The sequence below is a fragment of the Rhodnius prolixus genome, unplaced genomic scaffold, assembly GCF_049639745.1.
Source record: "Rhodnius prolixus isolate KJV_2025 unplaced genomic scaffold, Rpr scaffold_1, whole genome shotgun sequence".
In the NCBI taxonomy this organism is placed as follows: Eukaryota; Metazoa; Arthropoda; class Insecta; order Hemiptera; family Reduviidae; genus Rhodnius; species Rhodnius prolixus.
In genome coordinates, this window is record NW_027411581.1 from 24206891 (window position 1) to 24224147 (window position 17257).

General features: G+C 34.1%; 1 protein-coding gene across 3 annotated transcripts in view; it reads right to left on the reverse strand.

Moving 5' to 3' along the window:
* Window positions 1-10016: 10016 nt before the first annotated feature.
* LOC141447542 (lanC-like protein 3) overlaps window positions 10017-17257 on the reverse strand; it is a 190674-nt gene continuing 183433 nt past the window's right edge. For 2 of the 3 annotated variants that reach the window (XM_074115274.1, XM_074115208.1), the window contains one exon: window positions 10017-10211. In XM_074115274.1, the coding sequence (XP_073971375.1) occupies window positions 10156-10211 (56 nt within the window). In that variant the 3' untranslated portion in view covers window positions 10017-10155. Of the gene's footprint in view, window positions 10212-12880; window positions 12932-17257 lie in introns of all 3 variants that reach the window. The other variant, XR_012454444.1, reaches the window with a different exon arrangement.

A 17257-nucleotide genomic window follows, 5' to 3' on the forward strand; every position in this document is an offset into this window, starting at 1 on the left:
TGGCCTAACTTTCCAACATCAATCACAGAAAGATGAATCCATTTGTTGTCTGCATTCCAAACATTATTCTCTATCATAAAAATTGAAAGTAAGTTAAGAATAGTTCGGATTCCATGACTGTTGGCCAGTTTGTCTATGCTTTTTAACCCGAAGAATCTGTTGTGGCACCCAGTCCCACTTGTTCGATTAGACTTCAAGGGCCTGAAGAAGAACACTCCTGGAAAAACGAGTTTTTCTTCTCCAACGTGCCGAACTTTCCTGCTTGCTCGCCTTTCACTCTAGCCGGAAATACTCAATACCTGCAATACCATTTCTTTCTGGAAATTTCCAGCAAAAGTATTTCAATCTACAAGAATAGAATATGTGTACTAAGTTTCAATGAAATTTTTGAAACCATTTAAAAAATATATATATATCCGGTTTTCTGAAACACAATCGAAATATGCTGTAACCGAAAAATGGTGATATAAGGCATTATTATAAATTTGGAGTGACCGTTGAACTGCCAAAGTGACTTACTGGTTACCGCTAAAAACATTGTTAAAAAACAGATTTATTCCTTTTCGTACGCTCGGCCTGTCTAGTGCCTCGAATAACGTCATCGCCACTTTTATTTTCTTAGTATTATTTTGTATGTGAGTTTTCTCTCATTTTTGTATTTAGTGTATACTTTTCATTCTTTATTTCTCTGGTCTAGATCTTACAATTTTTCTGTTATGTTGAGTAGTTTATTTCTTTAAATACAGTTATTTTTATGTTGAGAGAAATATGTTGAGAACCGAAAGAGATCTCTCCTTTTCTCCTAGCCGGGCACACTGCTTCATGAAAATTTGCGTTTTTGAGATATTTTGTTAGCTCAGACATGTAGTTCATTTTCTAAAAAAACACTTTCAAACTCAGAAAACGGATATTCGAGGTGAAAACACGTAAACGGAAATTGGATTTTTTGCAAAACATTTCATTCCTAGTAATGGGCAGTAAAAAAAAAAAAAAAAAAAAAAAATACTAATTCACGAGGTGGATTTAGAAAGGATTTGCAGTAGACAGACCTAGGTGGGAACCTCTTGATACTCTGACACCGGTGTAATCGCATTAAAGGGAGTAATCCTAAGAAGGATAAAATGATCCTCAAATAGAGAACTAGAAATTTCACCAAAATACACATTTTCTTTATCATCGTTTGTTTCTACTTATTAAGGTATCATTTTTACGTTCAAAAATGTTCAAGGAGGCGCCGCTGGTTTTGATTTAAACATTCAGATAGTGCTCAGGAAATAGTTTTTCATTTGCCCAAATCAAATAGTACACAATTTCTCATCTACCTAAAAGGTAATATTAAAATAACAACACGAAAATGAAATCACACAACATATTGTAGAATATTTCTGTTCCTATGGTATGAACATTTCAATCGGGCTACTGATTCTTCAAGACAGTAGTTGTTTCTAGACTGACACTACTTGCTTGTCCCACACTTAAGACCATCCCATTTATCAAACTTGTCCGGTAATCTCTTTTTAATGACTCTCCATCGAAATACCGGTTTCCGGCCTTTTCTAGCTAGACTGTGTGACCTTTGTAATAGTTGTGGACCGCTCTGTAGTAGTATTTCTAGTAACTAAACGAATCTGTTCTCTTTCATCTTTCTTCTTGTAGCCTTAAAGTTGATTACAATCAGACAATGACTTACCATTGTCACTACCGAAGATTTTCTTGCTGTGTCATGGATTTTTTGAAAAGCTGCCTTTATTACTTTTTACCAATAATAATAATTTTGACTATTTTAGAAAATATGTTTGTTATTTTGGCGTTTTTCCCTTGCTTGAAATAATAATTTTAATTAAAGGTAAATTTACCAAAATTTGTGTACTGACATTCATACCTTGATGATTGTTCCGTGCCATGCAAATGCAGGGCGTGGTAACTTGAATTTATTTGTAAAGAATTCTTTTATATTTACTTAAACGAGATATAAGCACAAAAACAATGAAAACTACAATTATATATGTGCACTCCTTTGTAAAAGACAGTTTTTTAAATAGTAGAAATAGTTTTCTGGTTTTTGTGTACTAAGATTATTGGCCGTACACTTTCCGAAACTTAGATGAGCTTTTGGTCAACATTGATGTCGCTGAGTTGAGCACTGGCACAGTCGACAAAGTAGATAAGTGATTTTTTTCATTTATAGTCAAAACTTAGTTTGAGTTGTCGTAAAAAGCACTAAAAAAGAAACTGTTTAAGATTAACTGGCATTTCAAATGATTACAATAGCACATAATTTCCAAAATTATCAAGAAAATAAACAGGACACTCGACTTTTTTAAAAAAATAATCCTTGAAAGCTGTGATTAATCATTTATTTGGGAGGGAGGAATGTTACTTCCAAAATTGTGCTACGAAATGACTAAATTTAACGGGCTGAATTTTAAAAGGGTTATTAAATTTGTTTTCAAATAAAATCGCAAACAAAATTTAAAAGACTTTTAGAAAAATCTCTTACGTGTATTGAAACTTTTTTACGCGAATAAGAAATCATTAAATTTTACAAAAATGAATTCAACAAAGTGGCTTAACCTCTCAACCGATTTTATTTACATTCGGAATTTATTTACAGAATTGCTATTAATATTAAGCAGGTAATGAGGCTGATCGTTACACTTAAATAGAACTTTAGAGAGAAATATAATACACCTTTCCCCTGGAACTGTCTTCAGGAGCATTTTTCAAAGACAATATTTCAAAATTAAATACCGATCTCCATGTTGAAGATATGAATTTAGAGGACATTGTTGGAGCCTGCTCCTCCAACTCTCAATATTCGGGTAAAGAATTATTAATTGGACAGAGAGTAAAAATTTAAAGAGCACTCAACTACTAACACTGATAAACCTTCCTTACTGAAATTAATTGTTTTAGCAGCAACCAGATAAAAAGATAATAATGAAAATATTTTCTTGCTTCCTACTAAAAAATTATTATTATATTTAATGTAATATTACTGTCGGTAGTAAATTATGTTTAGTACAGGGTTGTTAAATAATAAATTCAGTTGTCGGGCCCTTAAAGTAGGTCTTTGTCTTAGTGCTGGAAGCATGGGATTTCACTTTGGGCTTCGTCCTTATCTCAGTAATGGACTGTTAAAAAAGAAGAAGAATAAAGCCAAACTACCCTGCCGTTCTCCTCGGTAAGCCCTGGAACCTCCCTCTGCCGTCTCACTATTTATTACCATTTGTAAGGATGAGAAGTAATAGAGGAAAGGAAGGGTTTTTGTTCAGCCCTAACAGCAGCAGCTACCGCAGGCGTAAGGACATAGTGCCCACCTACCTGTCACAAGTCCCACCAGCCTACTTCAGCATAGTTCCAACAAGGACCCCCTTCTTGCCTGCCAGTTAGATAGCGTTCAACCTTGTCACCTGACATTTTACGACTCTTCTGTACCTTCATCTTCTTCTACCACTTGTAGGCGGACGAACCACACCAAATCTCTTACTTCTTAACTTTTCCATTCAGATTTATCTCCTAAAAATTTTACTAATGAAGCTAATAGCATTATATACATATATTCTTTACCTTCAGCATTTTTTTTATGCATAGCTCACCTTTATACCTATTTTATGGTAGCCTCAGCTTTTTTATTTTCTTAACACCTTCTGTAAACCGTAGTTAAGAGTAAGTGAATGCCCTGGAACGAGCATACCGTTCTGTTCTATAGAGCGACAGCATTCTAAATAGTAGTAAAATACAAAATCACAAATTATTAATGAAAATCAGTGTATATTGAGTGACCTTTTGCCTTCTGCGGTACTTGAAATTCTATACTTCATGTCGTCTGACATGCAAAACTTTTTCACATTACGACATTATATGCATTTTCAAGGCACAAGTTGTTTTTTTTATTTTGTTAAGTAAGGCGTACCGCACTATGACCACAGAGCTATTGCATCCACTCATTCTCATCCTACATCACTTCCAAATGATGAAACCACTCAGCCAGGTTTACTGAATTCAAGGAAGAGCGGCGAAAGCCGGCATTCAGGAATCACCATTCGCTGTGGTAACAGACGCTTTCTTTCAAAATGCCCTTGAACGTAATCCAAAGGAGACTCTTCTAAAGTAAAAGAAACTGGATGGATCCTAATTGAAATACAGTTTTTCCCTTCATGGAATCCTTAGGGATTAGTTGGGAGTAACCACACTTCTATATAAACCACACATAAACTACTTTTTTTAAACTAAAAATCATGTCATACCAGTGTACCGTGGCCCATTCTTTTAACCCTGATGAAAATGAATGTTTTATGGACGCAAAACTTGGTCTGTAGGCACGATTGAGTAAAATAAGCTGAGTTGGTGGAAATGGAGATGCTACCATGTTCTGGACAATAAAATCTTCTTTTTAAAAAGTTAGAAACAAAAAGTAATTAAGGAAGTGGTGATGATAAAATTATATGAGGCCCTCAGCGCAATAGTGGCCCAAACCACAAAAATGTGAAAACTGAGATATCAACATGTTTGCACTCTCCATACTTTGCCTATCCTGGAGAACTGGTTCTCTCTGTGGGTATGTGCTATTAAAAAAGACAGCTCTGGACATATTGTCTAGGGATTCACAATCTCAATAACTAGGATGCTTGTATGTATGTCTGGGATGAAGGCTTGAAGGGGTCCTCAAGAAATTGGGTTTTGCATTTTGCACTATATAAAGGCATTTGTAAAGACAAGCAAACTTATGATGTACAGTGATCAATGTGGAGGTCAGAACAGAAACATTAATAACATTAAAAGGAAAAGAAGTGCAGCAACAGAAGACCCTGGTTTTATTACTGGGAAGTTCTGATGAAGAAGAAGGAAGTGGATAAGATGTGAAAAGTATTCATAAAGAATATAACGTATATCTTCTTAAGGAGCATATTACCGGATTTTTTAGCATTATAATATTGGCCTATCTCACGTATTTTCCCAAATCAACTGAAATCGGATATTGCAATAGTGGGCCAACCCACAAGAAGCTAGCGACCTAGCAAGAAGAGTTTGTTTTACTGTACCAATTTAATGCATGAGTGAAAACTAGGTACTACACTGCAATATATGATAAAGTTTTGGAATTTACTTGAAAAGTCATTGTCATAAATAAATACAGATTTTCATCAAACTTTCAAATCTACTTTACCCAATAAGTACTTCAGTGGGGTTGGGCCAGTATTGCGCTGAGCGCCTCGTATATTGGTGGCAATAAGAAGAAGTAGATTACGAGGTATGGCCATGTCAGAAAGATTAATGAAGAAAAACTGCCCCAGAAAATGTTCAAATTGTCGCCCAGAAGGAAATGGAAGTTTGGTAGGGCAAATATTGTTAAGATAAAGGAGGGCTAGCTAGACAGGCTGAGAGAATGGCAGAGCTAGATGTTGTGGATAGAGTCCGTTGGAGACTGGAAAGAAGCGATAACAGATTGTACCTTAGTTTGGAAATATTTGGCGATGAACCTTTAACTACTCTTGTTCACCAATTCTGGCCAGCAGACATCAAAATGTGGGTTAAACGGACAGGTTACAACTATGATTACTTTTTTGGACAATGGCTAAAAAATTGCCCAGACCTAGGAGATTTTGTCTTAATTCAGTAAGTATTATGCATTATCTCTTTAACAATAAATTACCTTTGTTCTGACTCCGCTATAAGCTGTATAAAGCTGCTTTTGAAAGCAGACGTCGCCCATGTGCCATCACTAGGTTTTTTTTAAAAAAAGAAAAGAACGTGGAGATCAATTCGTGCATAGTTAAAACCAGTTATTTGTATTTTGAATAACTTCAGGAGAATTTCACTTTGATAGAAAATTTTATAAATTATATAATAAAATGCCTTGAGTGGCAATTTTCAATAAACCACTCAGAATGTGGCTGTCCACTGATGGGAACTTTATGATTCCTTGCAAGAGAGTGTTCTACCAAAATTAAGTTTGCTCTCTGATCATCTAATACCCAGAATTTAATTTTAATAAAACCTAAAAAACAAACCAAAATATTTTAACTTCTATTTGTGTATCATTTTAGCATTTATATTTTTCTTCAATTATCTGAAAGTTAAACACTGGTTTGTTGGAATGTAGGTCTCTTGATATGTAACCTCCACACACTAGAACTCAAAACCCTGAAGTCCAAACGATAAAGTTTACTAAAAGAAATACATTATATCAGTAAAAAGTAACCATGTGTGGTATAAACCTGTACTGAATGTTACCAATTCCTTATTTAATTTTTTGAAATCTTGCACTGCCCGAGGTGTGACTGATATTAAATAACTTCCCATTAAGAAATGTAGATTGTTCAGCCCAAATGTAAATACCGAATACTAATTTATCCATCATGAATATATTAGTAATAAGTAATTCTTTTATTTTTAAATAACCATTTTGATGAACTCTAAATCATCGCATCTCTCAAGTAATAAAATAAATATGTAGTTATTTTAGCTATTAAAAAAAATAAAATAAAAAAAAAATAGATAAAATATTTTAGAATGATAGATACAATTATTTTTTTTATAGAAATATTTTAGCAACATGACAGAGGAAAAGTTCTTACTAGGTATTAGTGCAGCTTGATGACGTCCTATTTTTGAATTGCAGTTAACTTTCCGAGCTAAGAATTCTAACCACCGTTTTTAAATTCTATTAAATACTATTAATTAAGCAGGCATACAAACTTCTTTTTTTTTTCTAGCTTTTATAATTTTAAATAACAAATTATTTACTCGAAACGTTTAGTAAGTTACAAACAAATGCAAGGATATTGTGGGGTGCGTGTGAAACAGATATTATATAATTTAATATAATAGCATACATAATTGGATACATAATATTTACATGAACTTTGTTGACCTTCCTTTCACCCCCATGAGAGGAGAAAAAGGAAAAAAACCTTTCTTAGAGGTTATCTATTTTAGGAAACGAATAATCTAACTAATTTTCATGTGCCTTGCTTCCACTGTTTTAAGTTCTAGTGTACCAGTTAGGACAGTTCTGTTTGTTAGATATATATATATGTAAAAGTAGCCGAGCGTTTAGAGACGAGGCCAAAGCTAAGATGTATTGTGGTACTGAGTTCGATTGCCGGTCTAGGCCTTGGATTTTATTAAATATTTCATATGAGAATTTAATAGTAAATTATGTTTGCTAGTCGCTTACGTCCAAGATACCAAATTTGGTAGTTAGTCGTAAAGCCTGCTTCAAAAAGTAGGCATTACTTTTACTTTTAGACACAATTAAAATAATGTTTTTATTTAGAAATACTTGTAACTGGTGTATTAAAAGGTAATTAACTAACAATATTCAGCTAAACCAAAAAAAGACTATATGCTCAGTGTCTTGTACGATATATACAAATACTAAGTGAATTATAACTGCTTTTTTTCATTTTTTCCAGAGCATTTTGGTTGGAATTATAATTTTTAATAACATACTCTCAAATGATTGTAAAATTATTATAATTGTTGACTTAGCATCAGCCTATATAACCAAGCTCTTTTAAAAAACACCTAATTAACATCCTAAATCAAATGGCTATTTAAGGGCGCTGTAAATTCTATTCTAGACAGGCTTTATTTTCAAAATAATTTTCTTTACCTAGTAGCTACTTAAAGCTCACTTCCGATGATGGACAGTGTAGTCAGCAACGAGAGAACTTGTTCTGAAGTCGGCCAGGCACTGAAGAAGTGCTCCGGGCACTAAAAACCTCAAAATTTTTGTAGCGCCTTAAGTTAAAAAATAATAAAAATTAATAAATTAAGTGAATTATATTAAGTTGGTTTACTGTGGCTCGAATATTAGCAGTATAAAAGTAAGCTCAGAGAATAATTATTACCCTAAGCAGGTTTTTAATAATTATATTCAACCATATTATTATATAGTCCTTTTTGACACATTCTAGCGTATAATTAAATAATTTAGCTAATACACGTGTATATTTGTACTTTTAGCCCGGATGTGATGGTCACGAAATGATGGTAAAGTCGGAGATGTTAAGATGAAAAGAGCGGAGAGTCGGCTAGCCGGTCCAGTAGCTGCATGATGACTCTGTGTAATTTAGAGCCAACAGAGAAGTCTAATGGATGTTGAAGTGGAGTGTACGATGGCACTCCACAGTGTGTTGACTTAAGTAAATGCCTGGACAACATTACCTATATATATATATATATTGGAGGAGGTTAGAGGCGCGCTCTGCCTCATTACCAAGTCACCAACCTAATTATCAACATATTTGTTTAACGCTCCATCGGGCCACCATTCTCAACACCCTCATGAACCTTTGCGCCCACATTTACAAATAACATCCTTATCAGAAATATTACTATTTTGTCAGGAATTTTCTTTTTTCTAAAACTTGAAATGATCCTTTTGGAACACTATTTAGTTACTAAATTTGCAAAGTCGGGTGCCAAATAAATAATGGAAATATAAGTAACAATTACTTAAAGTATGACTCTACCTTCAGCAATTTTCATTAAATAACACTTTTTCTTACTGAACATAATAATAAAATTAAATCTATTTCTTTTTATTTTTAGAATAAGGAAAAAACATAATAATATCGCACACCAAACAAGTTAAAAGAGGGATTAAATAAAAGAAGTGGCACTGTTCTGTAAAACATAGGATTTAAAATTATCTTAAATACGAAGAGAAAAGTGAAAATTAAACTAATAAATTAACCGCAATAAAGTTTAAATTATACATAAATCTTTCAACAGTTATCATTAGAATTAAAGTTCATACTAACATTATTAACTATAAATAACTTAAGTGTACCTAATCCACGACACCTAATTGATAGTTGGATATCAAGCCTCGCCTGACAAAACAGTCGATTACTTAAACTTGAGTGCATTATTCTTTACAATAATTTACCTGATTCGTTCTTCTTTATAATGCTATAAATTCTTCCAAACCTATCGATGTTTTTTTTTAAGTATAAAAATGATTATTCCAGAGGAGTTAGTAGATTGGGTCAGTAATCCAGATCGAGAGCGCAGAGTGAATAAAATTGCGAAGATCACAGTATCCCCTTATAGCCTGTGGTGGTCCTGGAGCCAATATAACTCAGGTGCTAATGAGTGAGGTACATTTGCTTCATTTCATTCATGGAGCTGAAGTGAAAGCGGACGCTCCAAGCAGGGAGGTGCGCAGGCAGAGAAAGAAGGCTCAAGTGCAAGGAGTGCATCTGAGGATAGCCTCTCATGAGGACTGTGTCGAAGCCAGCACTCCTTTTACTTGCCATAATCATTCTTATTCCTAGCAAGACAATGCTTGACGCTTTATGAAAGAAATGAGGCGCTCACTCTCTCTCTTCAGAAGAGAGGGCCGAATGATTCTCAAGCGCCAAACATTCTGGAGAAAGGAACCGTGGAGATGATGGACCGCTAGGGTAATCAAGGAGGTGAAAGGATGGAAGCTGCCGCACGAAAGACTTGTGTCACACTGCTAAGAGTGGACATGGCTTTTCTACAGGCTATCTGAGCTAGATAGGGATGGCAGAGGCTGAGGAATGCCTGCACTCTGGAAGCAAGAGTGTTGTCTCTCACACATTCTGGTAAAACGGTACTTTATTGGGAATTCACTTGTAGTGGGTTCAAACTGCTCCTCATTGTCTTATTTCTAAAAGAATATTTTTTAAACACAGTTGCTGCATTGAATATCAGAAAGCACAAGTCTTTTATACATCACTACAAGATAAGCATAAATTTATCTCTATTGCATAAATTGTACGCTCGCTTATGTCTCTATTAACTATTTTTGTTCTCTTTTCTGTTTTAATGCTTGGTTAAAAATGCAAAATGAGGGAAGAGTCATGATATTTAACTGCCAAAAGAAAGGTTGACAGCTGCCATGTGATTTGTTTTTCTTAATTTACTCTCTTTTGGAATCTGAAAATAATAGAAGCATGTACGGTCATCCCTTCAACGCAACACAATTCTGGAATGGATTAGACCCATAATAAGGAGTCTCCATAACTTCAACTGGAATTTCAAAAAGCAGTTTTCATCCTTTAATAAGAACATTACTAAGTTACAACTGATAAAATTCAAGATTTATAAAGAATTTTCTTGTCCAGTTTGCAATCCAATTCAATGATTAAAACTGCGTTGCTGTTTTTTGAACATTCAGGCTAAGCAGCATGTTCTGATTTTTCTTAATATTGAAGAAAGCATCATCATCACTGCAACATAAGATGATAAATTCTGTTCTATTATTATTGCTGCTAATCACAAATCATTAAACAATTATGAATGAATGCATTTTCTCAATATAATTTTGAGGAATGTTATTTAAGGATTGTAATGTGTAGCAATGCCGGTGGTGGTGTACACTCAAGGAACTATGAAATATGAGAAACATTAGTGGCACGATTTCGTGTTATTCCCTTACATGAACTTGTCCTTTATGGTTAAATACTGTGTATATAACATTTCTACTATTCTTCTTTATAAATAATTGTTTTCATTATATGTATATATATATGAATATATAACGTACCCTACCTAATAATACGGTCGTAGTTAAATTTGTTATTACTTTCTGTAATGTGAAATCGTGATCAACCTAACTTTAGTAAGGTATTCAAATGTACAATTTTATTTAAAGCTCAACTTTGAAATGTTTTGATAAGGTAAGACAAAGTAATGTTGAACAAGATCTAGTTACTTCAATATTGTAAACTAAATATTGTATAATAGGATGTTTGGCAGAAGCTTGTGGACGAGGCCCCCGGGTCCTTTAGGACTGTTGCGCCATGAATAGAATAGATTCGACTTCAAAGTAAAATCGAAATCCCAAAGAACCAATTTTATCGATCTTGGGGTATCCCTTCTCTAAAATTAACAAAACCGATCCTCGTCCATTCCCGCAGAACTTAGTTCAGGTTAACCTTCTGCTTATTAATTTGATCTTTAGTGAAAGATTTGGTCAAAAAAGCACTAAACAACTTGTACATGAAAAGCTGTTTATGAAAACTTGTCGTTGGGACTTTCGATGGAAAGAAACAGAGAAAAGAGTTGCGTCATTGAAATAGATAACTGGAATCTGTACACATCGTACACAATAAGTAAATATGAAGAGTATGATAAACTGGTGCGGGAGGAGAGCAGGAGGAGAGAAACTACCCAGCGGTAGCACTCTCTATAGGAGAGAGGAGAATATGAGGAGGAGAATGTGAGGAGGAGAGAGGAGAGATAGGAGAATAATGGCGTTTAGGCCTTCAGACCTCAAGGAAGTCGCGGGGCCACTGGCGATTCAGTCGACGAGGAGTATTAGGGATGTCAGAGGAAGCGAGAGACAGTACAAGAGGATTAGAGCTAGTCGAGAGAGTAGTGAGGAATTTTAGGTATTTAGTCTTGGCGAGTTGGTCTATGAAGGGAATGTTGAGGTCGGTGTGAAGGGTGAGGTTAGTCACGTAGAAAGGAGCGTCAGCTATCTGCCGGAGGAGTTTTGACTGAAATGTCTGTACAGTCCGTATGTTTGTAGGTTTGACTGATCCCCACAGCTCTAGTCCGTAAGTCCACATAGATTTGAGTATAGTATTGTATATTAAGCATTTGAGTTCAATGGGTAATTTGGAGCGTCGTCCAAGAAGTCTGTAAAGCAGTTTCACACGTTTTGTCATTGCTTGTCTTTTAAGTCTAGTGTGTGAGTTCCATGTGAGTCGTTTGTCTATGTAGAGCCCAAGGTAGCGCACCAGATCTGTGCAAGGAAGAGGATTGCTGTTGAAGAGGACAGGTGGACAGGAGCCCCGCCGGAGAGTAAACGTGGCATGCTGGCATTTCTGTTAATTCATTTTAATCCGCCACTTCTTTGCCCAGGATTCTATATTATGTAAGTGTGTCTGTAACTTGTATGAAGCTGATGAAGGATGTGTACTTATAGCTAGGCTGTGTCGTCTGCATATGTACAGAGTTGTGTAGAGGGTTGTACAGGTAAGTCTGATGCCTATACTGTATAAAGACAGTTTTGGAAAGATAAGTTTATCTATATTTATAAAATATATAGTTTATCTATATTTCCTGTATTTATAAAATCTAGGAACGTTCTTTCACTTATTCAGCAAATACGGAAAGGGGAAAAAGCCAGAGCTAAATATGAGGTAGTTGCAAAAAAAATAGACTCTTGGCTTTTAGTAGAGGTTCGAGAACATCGGCAATTTTAGAAAACTGGCATTGTTGAGAGCAACCATGTAAACAGACGGACTTCACCTCTACAAAACGAATGTATATTACCTATGAATTCTAAATGAAAGATAAATTTTATCCTTTAATAACTGAAAATGTCAAAAGAAACAGCAGAGAGCATTCTTTTTTATTAAGATAGGCGATAAATTTGTATTAATTTAGGCAGTACTGGTACTAGAAATACGACATGTTTCAGATAAGTCAGGTTAGGTTGTAAGTATAAATAAAATAATATAATAGGGTGTAAAATATTTACAGTAACTGTTAACATTAATGATAAACCTGATTTGATCAGCGTTCATATTGAGAACCGTACTGTTTTTTGGTCGGCTAATGTATTTCTACAGTGTGGCATGGAAACAATAAAACATAGCGAGACTGGCTATCTGTTATTTCTGAACAATGCAATATGTGTTAGATTTGCGGTTTTTTTTTTGTTTTTTTTTTTAAATTATTTTAACGCTCTTATCGTTGATATTATTCCAGATCCAGGGATTTATTTATTTTTTAAACTCGCGTTTTTGTTTTTTTACATAAAAGCTTTTTATTCTATTTCGTTATATTTTTATTTATTTTTAATGTTTATATTTTATTTTTTGTCATTTACGCTGATACAATGAGTATTTTTATTATTTATATATTTTGTATTTTATTATTTACTTACTTTGATTTTTTGTTTTTTTTAAAAAAACCGTTGCGAAGACCTTACTTCTGTCTAAAAAAAAAAAAAAATTGTGTTATGCTACAAAAGACTATAAGAGAGTACAACTATTCCCGAACATAAAAATATATTTAAAATTCAAATAATCTATTATAAAAATATGACATACTTTAAGATATGACAAAAAACAACTCTGCTACGTTTTAGAAGTATCCATCTGGGTTGCCTGCACCCTAAGTACAATTCTCTATTCTAATTATTTGACTTAAGTTGGTAGATCAGATTGGATTCTTTTGGGGTTGACCAGGCAGGCTATGTCACGGTAACTCAGAAGATCTGTTATGTTAACTAACTGTTTTTAGACCCAAGTAATGAATCTGCTTGTCAGCCTGCAGTACCCTATCAAGAGGTCAACGATCCTCCAAAATTTTCCTCCTAGTCTGTCAGAGTAATGTTGCAGTTACGCGAGTGGCTAATAAAGAACTAAACGGGAGGGTTTCTCCCGGCCATACAGACTTGTCGTTCCATTAAGCATTTATTCTAAAGCTTTGGTATCCAGTAAATATGTACCAATACTCATCTGAACTACAATCTACACTGCCTTGATATAATTTCGCAAAACTTGATCAGTTTTCCTAGGCTTTCTAAGATATCGTAATTTGGATCAGCTTTATGCATATCGTCTAATCCCATTCTTTAATCTGGTACCAACAAGAGTAATAAGTGTAATTAATGGCTAACAATTGAAAGGTTAATTTTGTAATTTAAAGAGATCAGTTATCTAATTCTAAGGAACAACCTCATTGAGAAAGTGTGTTGTATTGTACTTTAAATGAAAGAATGGTGAAAAAATGATGCATTTAATTCTCAAACCAAAATTCCCTCAGACAAAAAAAAGTGCACCATATTTTATATAGTATATAAATTTCTGAGATGAAACCCTGAATGTGGATGTATCTTAGCAATACTACTAAAGGTAGTATGAGACTCCCAAAATGTATGTAATCTAGAATTCCTGTATATTTTTTCAATATCGAACACTTGAAATGTCTTCACTGAAAGTTTTATAACAAAGCATTGCATTAAAATGCTATTTTCAAACAGAATTAGTCTTTTGCGGACGATTCCATGAAAGAATTTTCAATAAAAGATGTTTTGCGCCTGTGGATGAAATCACAATGCAATGTTGAAACAACTAGGATCTAGAAAATTGGCAAAAACCACTATGCCAGTCGCGTTACTAGAATGTGATCCCCTTGTAAGTTTATTGGAACAAACGCACGATGGGAACGGTGAATCCACAGAAAAACCTACGGCGAATGTAGGGAGATTTAGAAAAGAAATCGTGTAAAAGCGGTAAAACAGTCTGGGAAGGCTATAAGAAGGCTATCAGCAGCCAACCTTTGTTCAATTCATCCCTTTTGTAAAGTTTCAAATAGATGTCAAAGCTAGTTTACCCTCGGATTACCCTCGACTGAGAATCTTCTTGTTGGTAGAAACAGCAGCAGTTAGTAATGCCAATGGAAGGGAAGCTATGTAAGTACGAAGACTAGATCTCTTGAGCAAACATTCTGCCAGCCCCAAACTCCCGGGTCCCTTATAAATATAGGAGAAGCTTTGTGACAAGGCAGGCGCCCTCTTCTTTCGCCAGCCTCGTTTTTCCTTCAACTACTTCTTCTCTCGGTCCGATATACCATTACACTATAACATACTTTCTCTCTTCCAGCTCGCTACTACCACATTGAAAGCATTCACATTGGGTGTTGTAGAGAACTAGCATGAGAAGGGGGACAGATGTTGGCAACAAATGTTTAAACAGGATGTCTTAGCAAAAGTGTAGAGCAGAACGGGTCATGGACGCTATTTTTTTTTTTGTCTGTATTTGTGTTTTAGTATGTGTGTACGCTCAGAAGCTCCCACACCAGTGCGTGAAACGGAGAGTTAAAACGAAAACGAATGGTACAGACATTTTTTCTTCTCTTTTAGTATTTTTATATTTGTAATGTTAAAGAAGTAGGGTGGTAGGTAATGCAGTGTTACAAGAGACTGTCTTTAATTTTGATAGAAATAGGCATATAAACTTCTTTTAAAACGAAAATTCTCTCAAACAAACAGCCAATCATAAGGCCACATAACAGTTGAGTCTTTAAAGTCCAAAATTAGGTTTTTATTTAAGTTTTATACTTACATCAAGCTTTTGACCGTGTACCCTCACTAAGCTCAAGTTGTGGAGCTTGAATTAGAAGTGGTACTAAGTTGTTACTCGTTGCTAACTTAGTTTCAAGTGAAATTTAAAATTAGACTTGCCAAATTTCTTAATTTGCATATTGAACTATTAAGACTGCGTAGATGAATTATTTATTAAGTTTACCTCACAAAATTTAAATTGCTTAAAATTTATTGAATTTAAATTAAAAAAGAATTATTTAAATGTACTATAATGGCAACTTCATTGGAGGTTTTCAAAACCCCAAAATTTAACCTTCTATATCTCATTAACTATTATCACTAGAACATTGCAATTTATATCAACTGATATAACTATAGAGCAAACTTTTTCCTATAATTCAGTAAAGAATTATTAAAATCTATACAGTTTTTTGTATTTAGAATTACAAGGGAAGAATCTGATAAGCCAGTTAGCTTCAGTGGTTCATTAGTAGCTGCGAGGATTTCGAAGGATGGAGAGACGTTTTCTTAATTAAGAACTGTATTCAAGAATTGCTGATAAAATTTTAATGTCCAAAGAAATTTAAAAAAACTGGTTCTGAAAAACATCTGCATTGATTTTCTTGAAATAAACATTAATCCAAATAAATAATGGAAGTAGATCATTATATATTCCAATATTCTCCAAAAATTAATCACAAATTCCTTTTCTATTCCCACTCACTAAATTAGAATGATCTGATTTATTTTTAGGCCGTCCATTAAAATATAGAATTATAAAAAAAAAAGTGACAGGTATAGCAATGGAATTTTGCCTAAGGCTTAACTATTAATATCATAAGGCCCTATATTAGGAAATAATTTGTACCTTTGTTGAATGCTTACTGCGGTGAACCTTTTATTATGAATGAATACACAATAAGTGCCCTTGTTTATGTGTTGGTATGAACTCCGAGCAGCTAAGTAACAATTATCTGGTCAATAGTAACAACAGAACGAACTGCTTAGACCGATCTCTGGTCTCAAAAATCGAACATTTTACACGTCTAATAAGGAATTCCATACATATTTAATAAAAACATTTTTCATGGTAGACTGCAATTAAATAATTCGAATTGATATGAATAATTGTTTATACTATTAGCTGGGAATAACTAGTTTAGTAATTATATGAAATGCTATTGGTGCAGACTAATTATTTATTTTAGAAGAAGAGGAATAATATCTTTATCTTTAGTTTGTTTCGATCTTATAAAATTTAGTCAACAAAATTACTATAGAGGAGAAGATGGTAATATGGGACGGGGTTGGAATTTGGGACACCCCAGTTTTTGTGAAACCAGTAGTGCTATCTGTTAGTTTTTGGTGCCTTACTACTCTTTGGGGTAGGCTTTTTATCTGCTGCAGAAGGCAGCGCGTCAATCGAGTGGCAGTTTTGTCCAAGAGAGGACCGTGTTGACGTTTGTCAATGCTAAAAAGTTTTCTTAAGGTTGATTTTCCTCTGCTTTTGGTTAATACCGAGGAAAGTTTGAATAATTTCCCTTAGACATTAAAAATGTAGAAAGTAGAGTTTTAAATGCCAGTATTATGGATTTCAAATATGAATGTATATTGGAAAAAAAATAAGGTTATATTGTACGCGGTATATGGTGGTATTATGGGACAGCGTTGTCCCATATAACAACCTCGTTAATCGTCTGCCGAACAAGTGTGAAAAGTGGCACTGAGGACGAAACTAGTGTTATAATTTATTTTTTTTCCACAGGGTACTATAAAGAGCCTAAAAAGATCATTTCAAAAATTTCTTGACATTTCTCTAAGAAAACTGATTACTCCCTAATTTTTTCCTTAATGTACGATAATTGTGTAAAATATAGTTTTGTAGCATATTTAAGGCTTATTTTTAGAATTCACGGAGAAACGAGAACATTAACTATAATTATTATGTGTGTCCCATATTACGACCACACTTTCTGAAAACCCAATATGGCACCACGACAGACTTTTTCAGTGTAACTCCAGACTCCTTGCTGTAATCCACTCAGGACTCCAAATTTACAAAAACAAATAATGTATGTCTATGATTTTATTTCAAAGTAGATTTTAAATTCAGTTCAAAATATGCAAGATAAAAAAAGACTGTCCCATATTACCATCTTCTCACCTACAAATTGTACGTTTTACAAAAAGCACCAGCCCTTGGTATAATTC